This window comes from Saimiri boliviensis, chromosome 18, assembly GCF_048565385.1.
Source record: "Saimiri boliviensis isolate mSaiBol1 chromosome 18, mSaiBol1.pri, whole genome shotgun sequence".
Taxonomy (NCBI): domain Eukaryota; kingdom Metazoa; phylum Chordata; class Mammalia; order Primates; family Cebidae; genus Saimiri; species Saimiri boliviensis.
The window spans coordinates 12,075,118-12,094,194 of NC_133466.1; the positions used below are offsets into that span (position 1 = coordinate 12,075,118).

Here is a 19,077-nt window from a genome sequence, read left to right on the forward strand (position 1 = left end):
TCTCTCATTTTGCAGGTATCTTGCCTATGGTGCAAGCAGAAGAAACAAGATTTTCTTTTTCTTTTTCTTTTAAATTATTCTCCTTCCCCTCGAGAAACAAGATTTTCAATCCAAATCTGAAAACTCCCAAGCCTCTGCCTTTTTCTTTTTATCCCTTTTCTTTTTCCTTTTTAAAATACTTGCTTCCTGCACAGAGAGGGGAAATGCTCAGCCCCCAAGTCAGTGGTTGAATTTGAACCCAGAAGATCCCTCTTTTGGTTTTGTCCCCGGTCCTGTCGGCAGCCCCTCAACAGTACTTGGTGAATTAATAAAAGGGCAGGTTTGTAAGCCTCACGTATCTGCGCAGGTTGCCCCTTCTGTGACCCCGAAGAAGCTTGCTCAGGTCCCGTTCCGGGGAAACAACCTTGCCTTCCCCTGCCCCCAAAAAGTTACCATCGCCTTCCGAGCCACAGCTCCACACGCCACCAACTCGGTCTTTGCCTCGTTTTCGACGCCCCCTAAGTCCCTCCCGAGAGGCGCAGGCGCACATCGCTCCTTCTGGCGAACTACATCTCCCACAATCCCAATCGGCCGGACCACCTCTGCTCGGGGCGCGGGAGGAGGCGGAGGCGGAGCTGGTCGTCCCGGGCCCGGACGAAGCCTCCCAAGGTGCCCTGCCTGGGCCCTCCGGGGGGAAGTTCATTAGACCAGAGATTGTCCGTTTCCTTGGTAAGGCGGGTCGCCTGTCCCAATCAGGTACGATTCTGCCTTCTGTACCCCCGGGGCCCCTCAGTGTAAAGTGGCAGATGGTATTATCTCGGCGGAGACACCGGCGGAGGGCCGCGGTACAGACACCCGGCGTGACGGGCGGACTGTGCACGCATGCGCAGAGGTGCGGCATGAGGGTGGGAGCCGTGGAACCCCTACCTCTGGCCTGCGCAGGTGAGGAGGGGGCGGGGCAGGATCGGACCGACCGACCTCCCTGCCATGATAACCACCTTTGCAGCCAGCTCCCAAAGCCGTTGGCCCGATTGTCCAGAAAATAGGGGGTCTCGGGATCTCCGTTTTAGCGTTTATATATCACACTTCCAATTAAGCCACTTCCAATATTTTTTGGCCGTTGTCAGTGTACGAGTCTTCCTCCTCTTCGAGACCATGTTATTGCAATAGCAGCAAACGTCTTGAGAGTCCTCACCATTCATCGTGGTTTTCCTGGCCTGTGGCAGCTCCTTCCTAGCGAGCTATGGAGCTTAAAGTCTTTTGGACACTTGAGTCTATTCAATGCAGTATCAGACCAGGTATGTACCTTGTCCATAAGTCTTCTTATGAGAAGACTCCTTGAGAGGGTGCAGACGCCGTGCAGTTTATAACCGACTGGAGGTATAGACAGTTAAGCAAGTCTCCTTTTTCTGTGCCCACCCCTACCTGCTTACACCTTGTTATGGGACTTGGCTAAATTGCTTAACCTTCCGGAGCTACGTTTTCTCATTAAATGAGAAGATTGGATTAGATGACCTCTAAGAACTTTCCACTTGTAAAATATGTGGTTAGTGAGGAGTAGAATCCAGATTATATCACGATATGTTTTTTGTCGTTGTTCTTGTTTTGAGACAGAGTGTCTCTCTGTCGCCCAGGTTGGAGTGTAGTGGCGTGATCTCACTGCAACCTCCACCTCCCGGGTTCAAGCGATTCTCTTGCCTCAGCCTCCTGAGTAGCTGGGACTGCAAGCACCCAGTTAATTTTTATATGTTTAGTAGAGACAGGGTTTCGCCATGTTTACCAGGCTGATGTCGAACTCCTGACCTCAGGTGATCCACCCGCCTCTGCTTCCTGAAGTGCTGGGACTACAGGTGTGTGCTACCGTGCCTGGCCCCACAATATGTTAACATTAAACTTCATCAGCTTCCATTTTTCTGCCAACATCAGTAAGAATGCATCTGGGCTGGTGTGGTAGCTCAGGCCTGTAATCCCAGCACTTTGGGAGGCTGAGGTGGGCGGGTCTCCTTAGGAGTTCGAGACCAGCCTGGCCAACATGATGAAACCCCATCTGTACTAAATATACAAAAATTAGCCAGGGTTGGTGTCATGCACCTGTAATCCCAGTTACTTGGGAGGCTGAGCCAGGAGTATTGCTTAAACCTGGGAGATGGAGGTTGCAGTGAGCTGAGATTGTGCCATTGCATTCCAGCCTAGGCAACAGAGTGAGACTCTATCTAAAAAAAAAAAAAAAAAAAAAAAAAAAAAGAATTCGGCCAGACACAGGGGCTCACCCCTATAATCCCAGCACTTTGGGAGGCAGAGACTGGCAGATCATTTGAGCTCAGGAGTTGGAGACCAGTGTGGACAACATGACAAAATCCCATCCCTACAAAAGTACAAAAATTAGCCAGGTGTGGTGGTATACACCCGTAGTCCCAGCTACAGGAGAGACAGAGGTGGGAGGATCACTTGAGCCCAGGAGGTCAAGGCTGCAGTGAGTCGTGATTGTGCCACTGCACTCCAGCATGGGCAACAAAGCAAGACACTGTCTTAAAAAAAAAAAAAAAAAAAAAAGGAAAAAGGATTGTTGACAGCAGCGTTAGAAAGAACTGTCTGTTGTAAATTCATGCCCTGACTTATACCTTATTGCTGAAAATAAGAAATTAACTGATAACACAACTTTGTTCAACCTATATTTGTTGTCATTTTATAGATCATTTCTAGGAAGAACTCTGAGTACAATAATGAACACAGTGTACGTGATGATGGCTCAAATCTTAAGATCTCACCTGATAAAGGCTACAGTGATTCCTAATCGAGTGAAAATGCTTTCTTATATTGGTATCATTAGAAATAGAATGATGTCAACCCATAAATCTAAAAAGAAGATCAGAGAATATTATAGGCTGCTGAATGTGAAGGAAGGATGCTCTGCAGATGACGTCAGGGAATCTTTTCGTAAGCTTGCCAAGCAGTATCATCCTGACAGTAGCTCTAATACTGCTGATTCTGCAACATTTATAAGAATTGAAGAAGCTTATAGAAAGGTGCTTTCACATGTGATAGAACAAACAAATGCCAGACAGAATGAAGGTGAAGAAGAAGAAGATGCAGAAAAATTCAAATATAAAACACCCCAACACCGGCATTATTTAAGTTTTGAAGGTATTGGTTTTGGGACGCCAAGTCAACGAGAGAAGCAGTACAGGCAATTTAGGGCAGACCGTGCTACTGAACAAGTGATGGAGTATCAAAAGCAGAAACTACAAAGCCAGTATTTTCCTGATAGTGTAACTGTTAAAAATATAAGACAGAGCAAAGAACAAAAGATAACTCAAGCTATAGAGCGTTTAGTGGAGGACCTCATTCAAGAATCCATGGCAAAAGGAGACTTTGACAATCTCAGTGGGAAAGGAAAACCTCTGAAAAAGTTTTCTGACTGTTCTTACATCGATCCCATGACTCACAACCTGAACCGAATATTGATCGATAATGGATACCAACCAGAATGGATCCTAATGCAAAAGGAAATAAATGATACTATTGAGCAACTCAGAGAGGCAATTTTAGTGTCTAGGAAAAAACTTGGGAATCCAATGACCCCAACTGAACAGAAGCAATGGAACCATGTTTGTGAGCAGTTTCAAGAAAACATCAGAAAATTAAACAAGCGAATTAATGATTTTAATTTAATTGTTCCCATCCTGACCAGGCAAAAAGTCCATTTTGATGCTCAGAAAGAAATTATCAGAGCCCAGAAAATATATGAGACCCTTATAAAAACAAAAGACGTCACAGATAGAAACTCAAATAACATTGATCAAGGACAAGAAGAGAAAACGCCTGGAATTAAGAAAGGTTTTTTAAACTGGATGAATTTATGGAAATTTATTAAAATATGATCATTTTGATAATTACTATCATAAATCATTCTTAGTTCCACTGATACCAACATGGAAAATGAGATTTATGCTATAATACAAGAATTTAAGAACTGTGCCATTGTACTTTTCACAAAACTAATCACATACCCAATGACCTGTGAGTGAGAAACCTATCGGGTTTGTCCTGAGGATGTAGCAAAAAAAGAAATGAACTAAAACTTCTAAAGAAGTCCATTCCAGTGTTTAAATGTCAGTCATCCAGTGAAATGGGCTAGGATCAGTTTTCTGATTTAGGAATCATACATGTATTCTGAAAGTGTTAGTGCAGTTTTGGGCTGTAATAACTAACTTAAAAGCAGTTATTGTTGCCATTTTCAAACATAGGTACTTAAACAACAACATGGAAACCGAAAAATATGTTATCAAAAGTCGCAAAACTGACGTGTAATGAAATTTAACCAATTAAACCTCCAAATGATGTATATATATATATATTTTTAACAAGTTTGCTGTACTTAAACTCCTGAGCTTATTAAGGCTCAAAACTGTTCCAAGACTTTTGGGACACCCTCCATATGGGTGGAAATATTAAGATCAGGAAATTAGCCTACTGAAATTACTGCACTTTTCTTTTTATGAGGGCCTTCTCTGTGGGTACTCAATGAAAAACACCAAACATCTAGGTTCTACTTTTTCCTGTCTAACTTGATGGTTTTCTTGGCTGCGGAAATCAGTGAAGCTAGTTGATTTAGTAATTCTAGAAATAAACCCCAGTGCCCATTTTGTCACCCAGGCTGGAGTTCAATGGCATGATCTCAGCCCACTGCAACATCCACCTCCTGGGTTCAAGGAATTCTGCCTCAGCCTCCCAAGTAGATGAGATTAGAGGCGCCCCCCGCCACCCCCAACTACCATGCCCAGCTAATTTTTATATTTTATTAGTAGAGACAAGGTTTCACCAATTTGGCCAGGCTGGTCTCAAACTCCTGACCTCAGGCGATCCACCCACCTTAGCCTCCCAAAGTGTTGGGATTACAGGCATGAGCCGCTGTGCCTGGCCCAGTGTCCACTTTAAAAAAAAAAAAAAAAAAAAGTATGAGTGTATTTCTCACTTTTTAGGAGGGGATAAAAATCCTTGGGGGCAGTAGCAATGTAAGATTTCACTTCTAGCTTCATCTTTTATCAGAAATTGAAATGTTAGATTTCCATAAATCTACCCTAAGCCTCCTGTGTCCTCTTGATTCAGACTCCCCAGTGGCTTTACAGCCATACGACAATTGTAACTTACTGCCTTACGGACCCAGTTTCCTGTCTTAGGGACCCTTTAATACACAAAAACAAGATGTCTGAATTACATGCATCTGCATCTTTGACAAATGCTGAGGTTGATACTCATGAGATAGTTGTGTCTCATCCACTTTCAGAAAATCTGACTGTTTCAGGTTTGGATGATTGCTTTTGTCACACAGAAGTGGCAACTAGAAGAATGTGGAATGTGGTCACAGGAGCTGGAGTGTTTCCTTCTTTAATTCAGGTACTCACCACCTGCATTTTGGAAGAATGTGTTATTTTGTAAAATGTGTGAGAGTTAAAACAACAAATAAAACTACACCTTCAAAAGGAAATTTTGGGCCTTTCTGCTTAGATACTGCAGCATTAATTAGTATAATAAGTGATTATTTTATTTAATGAGTTGTCATTTGGCTTCTACAATGATAGTATCACTGTAAATAAAAGTGAACAATATGAAATGTAGCTTAATAATAAGAGCTATAGTTCCAAAAACATTTTAGAAGGCAGTAATTTTGTGACTCTTGTTAAATGTGGGAAATAGGCCAGGCACAGTGGCTCACACCTGTAATCCTAGCACTTTGGGAAGCCGAGGTCACAAGGTGGATCACAAGGTCAGGAGTTGTAGACCAGCCTGACCAATGTGGTGAAACCCCATCTCTACTAAAAATACAAAAATCAGCCGGGCATGGTGGCGGGCGCCTTGGGAGGCTGAGGCAGGAGAATTGCTTGAACCCGGGAGGCAGAGGTTGCAGTGAGCCGAGATCCAGCCTGGGCAATGAAAGAGAGACTCCATCTCAAAGAAAAAAAAAAGTTGGGAATTAGATGTAAGAGGCCTAACTGCATTACAGCAACATAGATGAACAAAACCATTTTTAATATTGGTCAATGCGAAGGTTACCAGAAAATGTCAGTAAATTCTTAGTTTCTGCACAGTGCACTTTATGTTTGTAAATGTTGTCTATGTTAATAAAGTTATTGTGATGATTATTCAATGGCCCTTTGTTGTAATGGTAATAATAATTTGGGCTAGCCACCTAACTAAATGTTTTTTAAAAATCTTTTTGGCTGGGCGCGGTGGCTCAAGCCTGTAATCCCAGTACTTTGGGAGGCCAAAGCGGATGGATCACAAGGTCAAGAGATCGAGACCATCCTGGTCAGCATGGTGAAACCCCGTCTCTACTAAAAATACAAAACATTAGCTGGGCATGGTGGTGCGTGCCTGTAATCCCAGCTACTCAAGAGGTTGAGGCAGGAGAATTGCCTGAACCCAGGAGGCAGAGGTTGTGGTGAGCCGAAATTGTGCTATTGCACTCCAGCCTGGGTAACAAGAGTGAAACTCCGTCTCAAAAAAAAAAAAAAAAAATCTTTTTGGCCGGGCACAGTGGCTCACACCTGTAATCCCAGCACTTTGGTAGGCCAAAGCGGGTGGATCATGAGATCAAGAGATCGAGCCCATCCTGGCCAACATGGTGAAACCCCATCTCTACTAAAAATAGAAAAAATTAGCCAGATGTGGTGGCACATGACTTTAATCCCAGCTACCTAGAAGGCTGAGACAAGATCGCTTGAACCCAGGAGGTGGAAGTTACAGTGGGCCGAGAATGAGCCATTGCACTCTAGCCTGGGCAACAAGAGCCAAACTCCATCTCAAAAAAAAAAAAATCTTTTTGATTGACCAGGCACGGTGGCTTATGCCTGTAATCCCTACATTTTGAGAGGCTGAGGCATGAGGATCATTTGAGCCGAGGAGTTTGAGACCAACCTGGGAAACATGGTGAAACTCTGTCTCTACCAAAAAAAAAAAAAAAAAAAAAAAAAAAAAAAAAAAAAAATTAGGTGTGGTAGCAGATGCTTGTAGTCCCAGCTACTTGGGAGCCTGAGGTGGGAGGATTGCTTGAGCCCAGGAGGTCAAAGCTGCAGTGAGCAGTGATCCCACCACTACGTTCCAGTGGCACAATCTTGGCTCACTACAACCTCTGCTTCCCATGCCTCCCAGGTTCAAGCAATTCTGTCTCCGTTTCTTGAGCTGCCACCACCTTACTATACCAGTAAAGTAGAACCTCTGTGATGAACCAACACATGGCCTCCCATCAGTCATTCTGAAACCTCGTCTCCCAAGGACAAATCTCATTGGCAGAACCCAGGTCACGTGCCGATTCTGAGCATATTTAAGAAAATTAGGGATTTTCTTTCCTCCCCAGACCAACTTAAAAGGTCTGGCTTCTTGCGAGGAATCACATTTGTCCCAGATGAATGATGCATGCTACTGTTAGTATGGGCCATCCGAAAGATGACAGGCTGGCTGGACGTGGTGGCTCACAACTGTAATCCTAGTGCTTTGGGAGGCCCAGGCAGACGGATCGCGAGGTCAGGAGTTTGAGACCAGCCTGGCCAACATGGTGAAACCCCATCTCTACTAAAAATATGGAAATTAGCTGGGTGTGCTGGCAGGCACCTGTAATCTCAGCTACTCGGGAGGCTGAAGTAGGAGAATCATTTGAACCCAGAAGGCAGAGGTTGCAGTGAGCTGAGATTGCACCATTGCACTCTAACCTGAGCCAGGTACAGTGGCTCACGCCTGTAATCCCAACACAACACTCTGGGAAGTCAAGTGGGGAGGATCCCTTGAGCCAAGGAGTTTGAGACCAACCTGGGCAACGTGGTGAAACCCCATCTCTACAAAAATTAGCCAGGTGTGATGGCACAAGCCTGTAGTCCTAGCTACTTGGGAGGCTGAGGTGGGAGAGTTACTTGAGCCCAGAAGGTTGAGGCTACAGTGAGCTGTGATCATGTCACTGGACTCCAGCCTAGGTGACAGAGAGAGACCCTGTCTCATTAAAATATCTCTGCACACTGCAACCTTTGCCTCCTGGCTTCAAGTGATTCTCCAGCCTCAGCCTCCCAATTAGCTGCGATTACAGATGTGTGCCACCATGCCCTTCTAATTTTTTTTTCCTTGAGACGGAGTCTCGCTCTGTTGCCGGGCTGGAGTAAAGTGGTGCAATTTCAGCTCACTGCAACCTGTGCCTCCCAGGTTCAAGCAATTCTCCTGCCTCAGCCTCCTGAGTAGCTGGGACTACAGGTGCATACCACCATGCCCACCTAGTTTTTGTATTTTTAGTATAGATGGGCTTTCACCATGTTGGTCAGGATGATCTCGATCTCAATCTCTTGATCTCGTAATCTGCCTGCCTCAGCCTCCCAAAGCGCCACCGCGCCCAGCCATTTTTTTTTTTTTTTTTTTTTTTTTTTTTTTTTTTGAGATGGAGTCTCCCTCTGATGCGCAGGCTGGGAGTGCAGTGGCACGACTTTGCTCACTGCACCCTCCATCTCCTGGGATGAAGCGACGCTGCTGCCTCAGCTTCCTGAGTAGCTGGAACTACAGGGGCACACCTGGCTAATTTTTGTATTTTTAGTAGAGACAGCATTTCACCATATTGGCCAAGCTGGTCTCGAACTCCTGACCTTGTGATCCACCTAACTCAGCCACCTAAATTACTGGGATTACAGGTGTAAGCCACCATGCTTGGTTGCCCTTCTAAGCTTCTGTATTTTTAGTGGAGTCAGGTTTTCACCATGTTGGCCAGTTTGGTCTTGAACTCCTGACCTTAAGTGATCTGCCCACCTGCTGGGAGTAGAGGCATGAGCAACCGACTGTGCCCGGCCCGATTTTTGTCTTTTTTATAGAAACAGTGTTTCACCATGTTGCCTAGGCTGGTCTCGGACTCCTGAGCTCAAATGATCTGCCTGCCTTGGATTCCCAAGGTGCTGGAATTGATTCTTTTTAATTTAGAACCAAAAATTACTCAATTAGTGAGCGTAGCAGCAAGCCTCCAGGATAACCCCCAATGATCCCCACCTTCTGGTATTCATGTTTTTGTGTATTGCCCTCTCATTGTATCAGGGTTCATTTTTGTGACCACAGAATACAACAGAAGTAATGGTATGGTGCTTCGGAAGCTAGAAGCTTCCTTCTTTCTCACCGGCTTGGATCACTTACTCTGGGTGAAGCCGGTTTCCAGTTTGGAGGCAGCCCTGTGGAGCGGCCTATGTGGCTGGAAACTCATGCCTGCAGCCAACAGCCATGCTGGCTTTAGTGGAAGCAGAGCCCCAGTGCCATCTGTAAGCCTTCAGATGACCACAGCCCTAGCTGACAGCTTGACTGGTAGCTCTTGATAGAACCTAAGCCAGAAAAACCCACCTAAGCTGCTCCCAGACTCCTGACCCTTAGAAAAAGTGGGAGCTAATAAGTAAAGGTTTGATGTTTTAAGCTGCTAAGTTTTGGGATAATTTGCTAAACAGCTAGAGATAATGAATACAGTAGACATACATGGAACTCAGTAATCTCACTGATTTTATCTTTTTTTTTTTTTTTTAAGACAGGGTTTCACCATGTTGGCCAGGCTGGTCTTGAACTCCTGACCTCAGGTGATCTGCCTGCCTCAGCCTCCCAAAGTGCTGAGATTACAGGCGTGAGCCACCACACCCGGCCGATTTTATCAAGAATGCATTGTTTTAAAAATATTTCATATGTGCTACCTTTCTAGTATAACTTTCTAGTAATAGTCTATATTGTAAAAATTACATGTTGAAATGATTTTTTTTTTTTTTTTTTTGAGATGAAGTATTGTCCAGTCACCCAGGCTGGAGTGCAGTGGCATGAGCATCACTCACTTGACCTCCCAGGCTGAAATGATCCTCCTACCTCAGCCTCCTCAGTAGCTGGGACCACAGTCGTGCACCACCATGCCTGGCTAATTTTTTAAAATTTTTGGCCAGGCACTGTGGCTCACACCTGTAATCCCAGCACTGTGGGAGGCCAAGGCAGGCGGATCACCTGAAGTTCGGAGTTCGAGACCACCCTGGCCAACATGGTGAAACCCTATCTCTACTAAAAATAAAAATTATCTGGGCATGGAGGAGTGCACCTGTAGTCCCAGCTACTCAGGAGGCTGAGGCAGGAAAATCACTTAAACCTGGGAGGCAGAGGTAGCAGTGAGCTGAGACTGCATCATGGCACTCTAGCCTGGATGACAGAAAAAGACTTCATCTCGAAAAAAAGGTAGAGATGGGATCTCTCTATGTTGCCAAGGTTGGTCTTGAATGCCTGGGCTTGAGCAGTCCTCCTACCTCAGCCTCCCAAAGTGCTGGCATTACAGGCCATGATCTGGCCTGAAATTATTTATTAATTTTGGAGTCACTTAATGTCTTTTCATCTTACCTTATACTGTCCCCAGCTGCCTTCTACGTAACATCTGTATGACTTCTCATATTACTGTATCTTTTGCTGACTCATCCTCTGTTCCCTGCTACCCATTGAAGTATTTGTCTCCATATCAGCCTTTTTACTTAATTATTTATTTTTGAGACAGAGTTTCACTCTTGCCACCCAGGCTGGAGTGCGATGGCATGATCTCAGCTCACTGCAACCTCTGACTCCTGGATTCAAGTGATTCTCTTGCCTCAGCCTCCTGAATAACTTTGGTTACAGGCATCTGCCACCACCCCTGGCTAATTTTTTTTTTTTTTTTTTTTTTTTTTTTGAGATGGAGTCTTGCTATGTTGCGGGGCTGGAGTGCAGTGGCGTGATCTCGGCTCACTGCAACTTCTGCCTCCTAGGTTCAAGTGATTCTCCTGCCTCAGCTCCTGAGTAGCTGGGACTGCAGGCGCACACCACCACACCCAACTAATTTTTGTATTTTTAGTAGAGACAGGGTTTCAACACATTGGCCATGCCAGGATGGGCTCAATCTCTTGACCTCATGATCCACCTGCCGTGGCCTCCCAAAGTGTTAGGATTACAGGTGTGAACCACCACTCCTGGCCTAATTTTTCTATTTTTATTAGAGACAAGATTTCACCACGTTGGCCAGGCTGGTCGTGAACTTCTGACCTCAAGTGATCTGCATATCTTGACCTCCCAAAGTGTTGGGATTACAGGCATGAGCCACAGTGCCCAGCCATCTACATGAGCCTTTTAAACACTGGTCTCTGAATGTATCCCTGACATGGATTACGTGTGATATTTCAACATCACCTTTTCCTGTATTATAATATAGATTATTATTTTAACATGATGCTTATAAAAAGTGCTCAATTAACGAGACACAGTGGCTCATGCTTGTACACTCAGCACTTTGGGAGGCCAAGGTGGAAAGATCACTTGAGCCCAGGAGTTTGAGACCAGGTTGGCAATATAGTGAGACCTTGTCTCAAAAAAAGAAAAAAGGCCTGATTTATTTGAGAGAGTATCATACTTCCCATTTTCCCCATATGTCTATTTAAATGAAGTTTTCTTTTCTTTTCTTTTCTTTTTTTGAGACAGAGTCTCGCTCTGTCGCCAGGCTGGAGTGCAATGGCACGATCCCGGCTCACTGCAACTTCCATTTTTCGGTTTCAAGCAATTCTCCTGCCTCAGCCTCCAGAGTAGCTGGGACTACAGGCAGCACCGCCATGCCCGGCTAATTCTTTTGTATTTTTTAGCAGAGTCAGGGTTTCACCATCTTGGTCAGGGTGGTCTCGATCTCTTGACCTCATGATCCACCAGCCTCGGCCTCCCAAAATGCTGAGATTACAGGCGTGAGTCACCGCGCCCAGTCCTGAAGTTTTCTTTTATTAAATCATATAGGTCTGTTGTGTCATTACTATTCTAAAACTATGTTTCCACCTGTATCTCAGTACTTTCATTTTTCCTGTACTTTTTTCTTTTTATAAAACAAGCTCTCACTCTGTCACCCAGGCTGGAGTGCAATGGCGCAATTATGGCTTACTGAAGACTCCACCTCCCAGGTTCAAGTGATCCCCCGACCTCAGCCTCCCCAGTAGCTGGGACTACAGGCTTGAGATACTATGCCCAGCTAATTAAAAAAAATTTAGGGGGGGCCAGGCGTGGTGGCTCACGCCTGTAATCCAAGCACTTTGGAGGCCAAGGTGGCAGATCACCTGAGGTCGGGAGTTCAAGACCAGCCTGACAAATATGGTGAAACCCCGTCTTTAAAATAAATAAATTTAATTTTTTTTTTTTTTGGTAGAGATGGAGTTCCACAATGTTTCCCATACTAGTCTTAAACTCCTGGGCTCAAGTGATCCTCTCATTTCAGCCTCTTGAGTAGCTGGGAGGGACTACAGGGTTGAGCCACCATACCCAGCTAATTAAAAACAACTTTTTTTTTTTTTTTTTTTTTGGGAAACAGAGTTTTACCCTGTTGCCCAGGCTGGAGTGGAGTCATGCAATTTTGGCTCACTGCAACTTCTGCCTACTGAGTTCAAGTGATTCTCCTGCCTCAGCCTCCCAAATGCCTGGGATTACAGGCACCTGCCACCACACCTGGCTAATTTTTGTATTTTTAGTAGAGATGGGGTTTAGTCATGTTGGCCAGTTTGGTCTTGAACTCCTGACCTCAGGGGATCGCCTGCCTTGGCCTCCCAAAGTGCTGGGATTACAAGTGTGAGCCACCATGCCTGGCCAAAAAAATTTTTTTTGTAGAGACGGGATCCCACAATGTTGCCCAGACTGGTTTCAAACTCCTGGGCTCAAATGATCCTCCCACCTCTGTGTTCCAAAGTGTTGGGATTACAGGCATGAACCACTGTGCCCAGCCTTCCCTCACTTCTGATTTCCTACTTCCCTTAAACCCAAACTTATTCAAGTAGATAAAAGAATTTGACCCCATCATCATGTCCTCTAGTGTAATCCTGCCTGATCACTTACATTTTTTTTTTTTTTTTTTTTGAGACGGAGTTTCACTCTTGTTACCCAGGCTGGAGTGCAATGGTGCGATCTCGGCTCACCGCAACCTCCGCCTCCTGGGTTCAAGCAATTCTCCTGCCTCAGCCTCCTGAGTAGCTGGGATTACAGGCACGTGCCACCATGCCCAGCTAATTTTTTGTATCTTTAGTAGAGACAGGGTTTCACCATGTTGACCAGGATGGTCTCGATCTCTCGACCTTGTGATCCACCCGCCTCAGCCTCCCAAAGTGCTGGGATTACAGGCTTGAGCCACCGTGCCCGGCCCGATCACTTACATATTAAAGCATCATTAAAATTGTAAATTATTTATTTTCTGCTTCTATTATATTTCGAGTATTAGAATACTTAGATTTAAAAAATTATATGGGCCAGGTGCAGTGGCTCTGGAGCCTCTTTAATAAGGGTACTAATCCCATTCATGAGGGTATCATCCTTATGACCTAACCACCTCCTAATACCATCACCTTGGAGGTTAGAATTTCAACATGGAAATTATTTTTATTTTTTTATTTCTTAAAAAATTGTGCAGGTATGTAGTTGGTGTATTTAACTGATGAAGTATATGAGATACTTTGATATAGGCATGCAATAAATAGTAATCACATAATGGAAAATGAAGTATCCATACCCTCAAGCAGTTATTCTTTGTATTACAATCTAATTATACTCTTTTGTTTAAAAAATGTACAATTGGCCGGGCGCGGTGGTTCAAGCCTGTAATCCCAGCACTTTGGGAGGCTGAGGCGGGTGGATCACAAGGTCGAGAGATCGAGACCATCCTGGTCAACATGGTGAAACCCTGTCTCTACTAAAGATACAAAAAATTAGCTGGGCATGGTGGGGTGTGCCTGTAATCCCAGCTACTCAGGAGGCTGAGGCAGGAGAATTGCTTGAACCCAGGAGGCGGAGGTTGCGGTGAGCCGAGATCGCACCATTGCACTCCAGCCTGGGTAACAGGAGCGAAACTCCGTCTCAAATAAAAAAAAAAATGTACAATTAAATTATTATTGACTATAGTCACCCTGTTGTTCTACCAAGGCCATTATACATTCTTTCTATTTTTTTGTACCTGAAATGGTTTTGCTCTGTGTCCCCATCTGAATCTCGTCTCCACAGGAGATTGTAATGTAATCCTCACGTGCTGAGCAAGGTACCTGGTGGGAGGTGACTGGATCATGTGGGCAGTTTTCCCCATTCTGTTCTTGTGCTAGTGAGGGAGTTCTCACAAGATCTGATGGTTTTAAAAGCGGCCGTTTCCCCTGCAGGCATTCTCTCTCCTGCTGTCTTGTGAAGAAGGTATCTGCTGCCCCTTTGCCTTATACCATGATTGTAGGTTTCCTAAGGCCTTCCTAGCCCTGTGCAACTGTGAGTCAATTAAACCTCTTTTGTTTATATGTTACCCAGTCTCAGGTAATATTTTTATAGCAGTGTGAAAATGAACTAATATAGTACTCCAACATAAGAGTTTTGAGGAGACATAATCATTCAAACCATAAGACCCACGATACCTCTGATCCTCCAGTTCCATAAGCCACAGAATCCTCCTCATTATTTTTTATTATTATTTTTTTAGACAGAGTTTCGCTCTTGTTACCCAGGCTGGAATGCAATGGCGCGATCTCAGCTCACCACAACCTCCGCCTCCCGGGTTCAGGCAATTCTCCTGCCTCAGCCTCCTGAGTAGCTGGGATTACAGGCATGCGCCACCATGCCCAGCTAATTTTTTGTATTTTTAGTAAAGACGGTGTTTCACCATGTTGACCAGGATGGTCTCGATCTCTTGACCTCATGATCCACCCGCCTCGGCCTCCCAAAGTGCTGGGATTACAGGCGTGAGCCACTGTGCCCGGCCCTCCTCCTCATTATTTAAGCCAGTTTGAGATGTTTTCTGTTACTTATAACTCAAAGAGACCAACTGACAAATGTATCCACTGTCTTCAGAGTGTAGATGTGGAAAGAAGTGTTTCCTCTCCTGCTGGAGTCAAATTACTTTAGAGGCTTTGGTTTCTTGTTTCCCATCTAAAGATCAGTCTTTTCTCCTAAATGACTGACACTGAATATCCATCCTTTCAGGAGAGAGTCCATTTCAGACCCATAGGAAGTATGACCTTAGTCTCAAGACACCTCTGTCAAAATACAACAGTTCTAATAGCTGCCTGAGTTATTCAGATGAAGTCTTTTTCTTATACAACCAGATAAGCATATGGAGAAAGAGAGACAATGTTTTGGGAAGTACCTGTTTATGCAGCATGTTTTGGCCTTTCAGATAGTTCCCATGGTACACATTTGGCTTGTACACTCAAAAGATGGAAGTGAATACCACTCTATCAGAGTAAGTTCATGAAGCAGCCCTGAGAGAGAACAATCTAGAACCCATGGGGTGTAGCGTGAATGACAGCTTGGATTGTTCCTTCTCTCAATAGACTTGTACCAACTGGACTGCATTTTCTCTGTCTAGTTTTAGGTGAAGTCGATCTTTCAGAACCTGTCCTGGCCCAAATCTGAAAATGGTCCTGAAGTCACAATGACTCCAGAATCTAGCCTCTCTGAAGTGCTTAGGTAACAGGAATTTAACAAAACATGTGCTTCAGCAGCTACGTGGTGGAATACCAACTGAATCAGAAAATGTGTGGTTTTTTTAAAAGGCTGATTTACAATTCTACTAAAGACTTAAATCAGTACATTTGGAATTATTATTATTTTTTTTTTTTTGAGACGGAGTTTCGCTCTTGTTACCCAGGCTGGAGTGCAATGGCGTGATCTTGGCTCACCGCAACCTCCGCCTCCTGGGTTCAGGCAATTCTCCTGCCTCAGCCTCCTGAGTAGCTGGGATTACAGGCACGTGCCACCATGCCCAGCTAGTTTTTTGTATTTTTCGTAGAGACGGGGTTTCACCATGTTGACCAGGATGGTCTTGATCTCTTGACCTCGTGATCCACCCGCCTTGGCATCCCAAAGTGCTGGGATTACAGGCTTGAGCCACCGTGCCCGGCACATTCGGAATTCTGACAGTGAAATGTCGACATCAGCAGCTTAATCCCAATATCTTTCAAATGCCCATTTTTTTTTTCTTTTTTTTGAGACACAGTCTTGTTCTGTAGCCCAGGCTGGAGTGCAGTGGCATGATTTTGGTTCACTGCAACCTCTGCCTCTTGGATTCAAGTGATTCTCCTGCCTTAGCCTCCTGAGTAGTTGGGATTACAGGCACACACCACCATAGCCAGTTAATTTTTTTTTTCTCTTTTTAGTAGAGACAGGGTTTCACCATGTTGGCCAGGCTGGTCTTGAACTCCTGACCTCAGGTGATCCACCTGCCTTGGGCTCCCAAAATGCTGAGATTCCAGGTGTGAGCCACTGTGCTCTGCCAAATGTCCATATTTTGAAAGCACAACTAAATACATGTTTGACTCTTTGGGGAATAGAGGTTTATAGACTGAGAGAAGCAAATTGTGCTGTGGTTTGAATTTGTCCCCAGAATGTTAGTGTGTTTGAAACTTTTTTTTTTAAGAGATGGGGTTTTACCATGTTGGCCAGGCTGGTCTCGAACTCCTGACCTCAAGTGATCCACCTGCCTCAGCCTCTGAAAGTGCTGGGATTACAGGTGTGAGCCATCTCGCCAGGGTTGTGTTTGAAACTTAATTACTATTGTAATAGTGTTGAGAGGTAGAACATTTAAGAGGTGATTGGGTCATGAGGGCTCCATCCTTGTGAATGAATTAATGCTGTTAGTGGGTTTGTTATTTTGGGATTGGGCTCTTGGTAAAGGGATAGCTTCAGCCTGATTTTCTTTTCTGTCTTGTATGCTTGTTCGTCCGTCTGTCTTGTTTTCTACCATGCAAGAACACAGCATGAAAGTCCTCACAAGATGCTAGCACCATGCCCTTAAGAGTTCTCAGCCTACAGAAAGGTGAACCAAATAAAACACTATTGTTTACAAATTACCTTTTCTGTGTTATTCTGTTATAGCAGTAGAAAATGACTTCAGACAAGTTGCATTAGCATAAGTCTCCACTAATAAAAAAGAAACTTAAAGCATGTATATCCCAAAGGTAGGTGAACAGTAAAGTCCTCCTTCATATATGGAGGTAATCATTTTCTTTTCTTTTCTTTTTTTTGACACGGAGTTTCGCTCTTGTTACCCAGGTGGAGTGCAATGGTGCGATCTTGGCTCACTGCAACCTCCACCTCCTGGGTTCAAGCAATTCTCCAGCCTCAGCCTACCGAGTAGCTGGGACTACAGGCACTCGCCACCATGTCCAGCTAATTTTTGTATTTTTAGTAGAGACGGGGTTTCACTATGTGGACCAGGAAGGTCTTGATCTCTTGACCTCGTGATCCACCCGCCTCAGCCTCCCAAAGTGCTGGGATTATAGGCGTGAGCCACCGCGCCCAGCCTGGAGGTAATCATTTTCATATAGATATTATTCTGTAACAAAGCTTTAAAAAAACCCTGGGAAACCTTAAAATATTAGTATGAGATGGCCTGTCTGTGCCAGGGCAGCACGTGGTCCATGCTGAGTTACAGAGACACTCGGGCTGTACCCTCAGGATCACCGATTGGGAGACAGCAGCACCAGTGGCGGCAGAGACCCATGACATCAAGCCCTTTGGAAAGTGGAACACCAGTGATGTGTGGATGAATAACATTTCCCTGCAACATTACACTGCAGTGAAGAAGAAGTATGCCAAGTACCTGGCTCACAGTGCTGTGCGATATGCCGCCAAACGCTTCTGCAAAGCTCAGTGCCCCATATGTAGCGCCTCACTAACTCCATGATGATGCATGGCCACAGCAACGGCAAGAAGCATCATCAAGCATGCCTTCGATTTCATCCACCTGCTCACAGGCGGGAACTCTCTGCAGGTCCGGGTGAACGCCATCATCAATGGTGGTCCCTGGGAGGGATCCACCGAATCGGGGGAGCAGGGACTGTGAGACAACAGGCTGTGCACGTGTCCCCACTGCACCGTGTGAATCAGGCCATCCGGCTGCTGCGCATAGGCGCTCGTTGAGGCTGCCTTCTGGAACATGAAGACCACTGCTGAGTGCCTGGCAGAAGAGCTTATCAGTGCCACCAAGAGTTCCTCTGACTCCTATGGCATCAAGAAGAAGGACAAGCTGGAGTGTGTGGCCAAGTCTAACCTCTGATTTTCCCAGCTGCTGCCCTTTGGGACAGTCCCCCCCCCACCAAAAAAAAGTGATGAGATTTGAAATTTAATTGTCTCCTAATATCTAGTCTTCCTTCCCTAGTTCTGAAACCCTATTTTCCAGCCTTCTTTGCAATTTTGTGTAGTCAAATGACTAAGTTTTTTTTTGTTTACTTATTCAAAGCTATTGCAAATCAAAAATGACTAAGCTTTTACCAGCAGAATGAAAGCAAAAATGGTACATGCCACCCCTACCCCCTTCAAAAGGGTTTTTTATTTTTTTATTTTTTTAAAGCTGGAGTTTCACTCTTGTTGCCCAGGCTGGAGTGCAATGGCAGGATCTCAGCTCATCACAACCTCCACCTCCCACGTTCAAGTGATTCTCCTGCCTCAGCCTCCCGAGTAGCTAAGATTACCACCACCACGCCCGGCTAATTTTGTATTTTTAGTAGAGACAGGGTTTCTCCATGTTCCTCAGACTGGTCTTGAACTCCTGACCTCAGGTGATCTGCCTGCCTCAGCCTCCTAAAGTGCTGGGATTACAGGTGTGAGCCACCTCACCTGGCCTCAAAATGTTCCTAAAGAGAGGAGTGTTCCCTCTGTATCTTCTCTTCTGGTGGAATGCCAGCATTGTGACATATTTCAAAAGTAACTTATTCAGCACGTATTTATTGAAAGTAACTTATTCAGCACACCTAGATCCTAGCACATGTAGAAGGGTTATAGGAGAACATTATCCAGGACGGATGGCATTTTTTTGTGATAATTCCATGATACAAAACCTTTAACTTCATTATACCTCAGGGAAAATGCTTTTTAGATTTCCATTGATAATACCTCTACTTGGCTGGGCACGGTGGCTCATGACTGTAATCCCAGCATTTTGGGAGGCGGAAGCGGATGGATCACCTGAGGTTAGGAGATAGAGATCAGCCTGGTGAAATCTCGTCTCTACTAAAAATACAAAAATTAGCCAAGCACGGTGGTATGCCCCTGTGATCTCAGCTACTCGGAAGGCTGAGGTGGGAGGATCTATTGAGCCTG

General features: G+C 44.9%; 1 protein-coding gene and 1 pseudogene across 5 annotated transcripts; both read left to right on the forward strand.

The window, feature by feature from the left end:
• The first annotated feature begins 582 nt into the window (after window positions 1-582).
• DNAJC28 (DnaJ heat shock protein family (Hsp40) member C28) lies at window positions 583-6,122 on the forward strand. 5 transcript variants are annotated; one of them, XM_039480391.2, is made up of 3 exons: window positions 583-921; window positions 1,107-1,277; window positions 2,672-6,122. In XM_039480391.2, the coding sequence occupies exons 2-3, from the start codon at window positions 1,261-1,263 to the stop codon at window positions 3,858-3,860; spliced, it is 1,206 nt and encodes a 401-aa protein (XP_039336325.1). In that variant the 5' UTR covers window positions 583-921; window positions 1,107-1,260; the 3' UTR covers window positions 3,861-6,122. The 5 variants fall into 5 exon arrangements, with proteins under 5 accessions (XP_039336325.1, XP_039336327.1, XP_039336328.1 ...); XM_039480393.2 differs by having other exon boundaries at window positions 583-735; XM_039480394.2 differs by having other exon boundaries at window positions 583-708.
• A 2,958-nt stretch (window positions 6,123-9,080) lies between these two features.
• On the forward strand, window positions 9,081-18,046 carry LOC101050649 (small ribosomal subunit protein uS7-like; annotated as a pseudogene).
• Window positions 18,047-19,077: the final 1,031 nt, after the last annotated feature.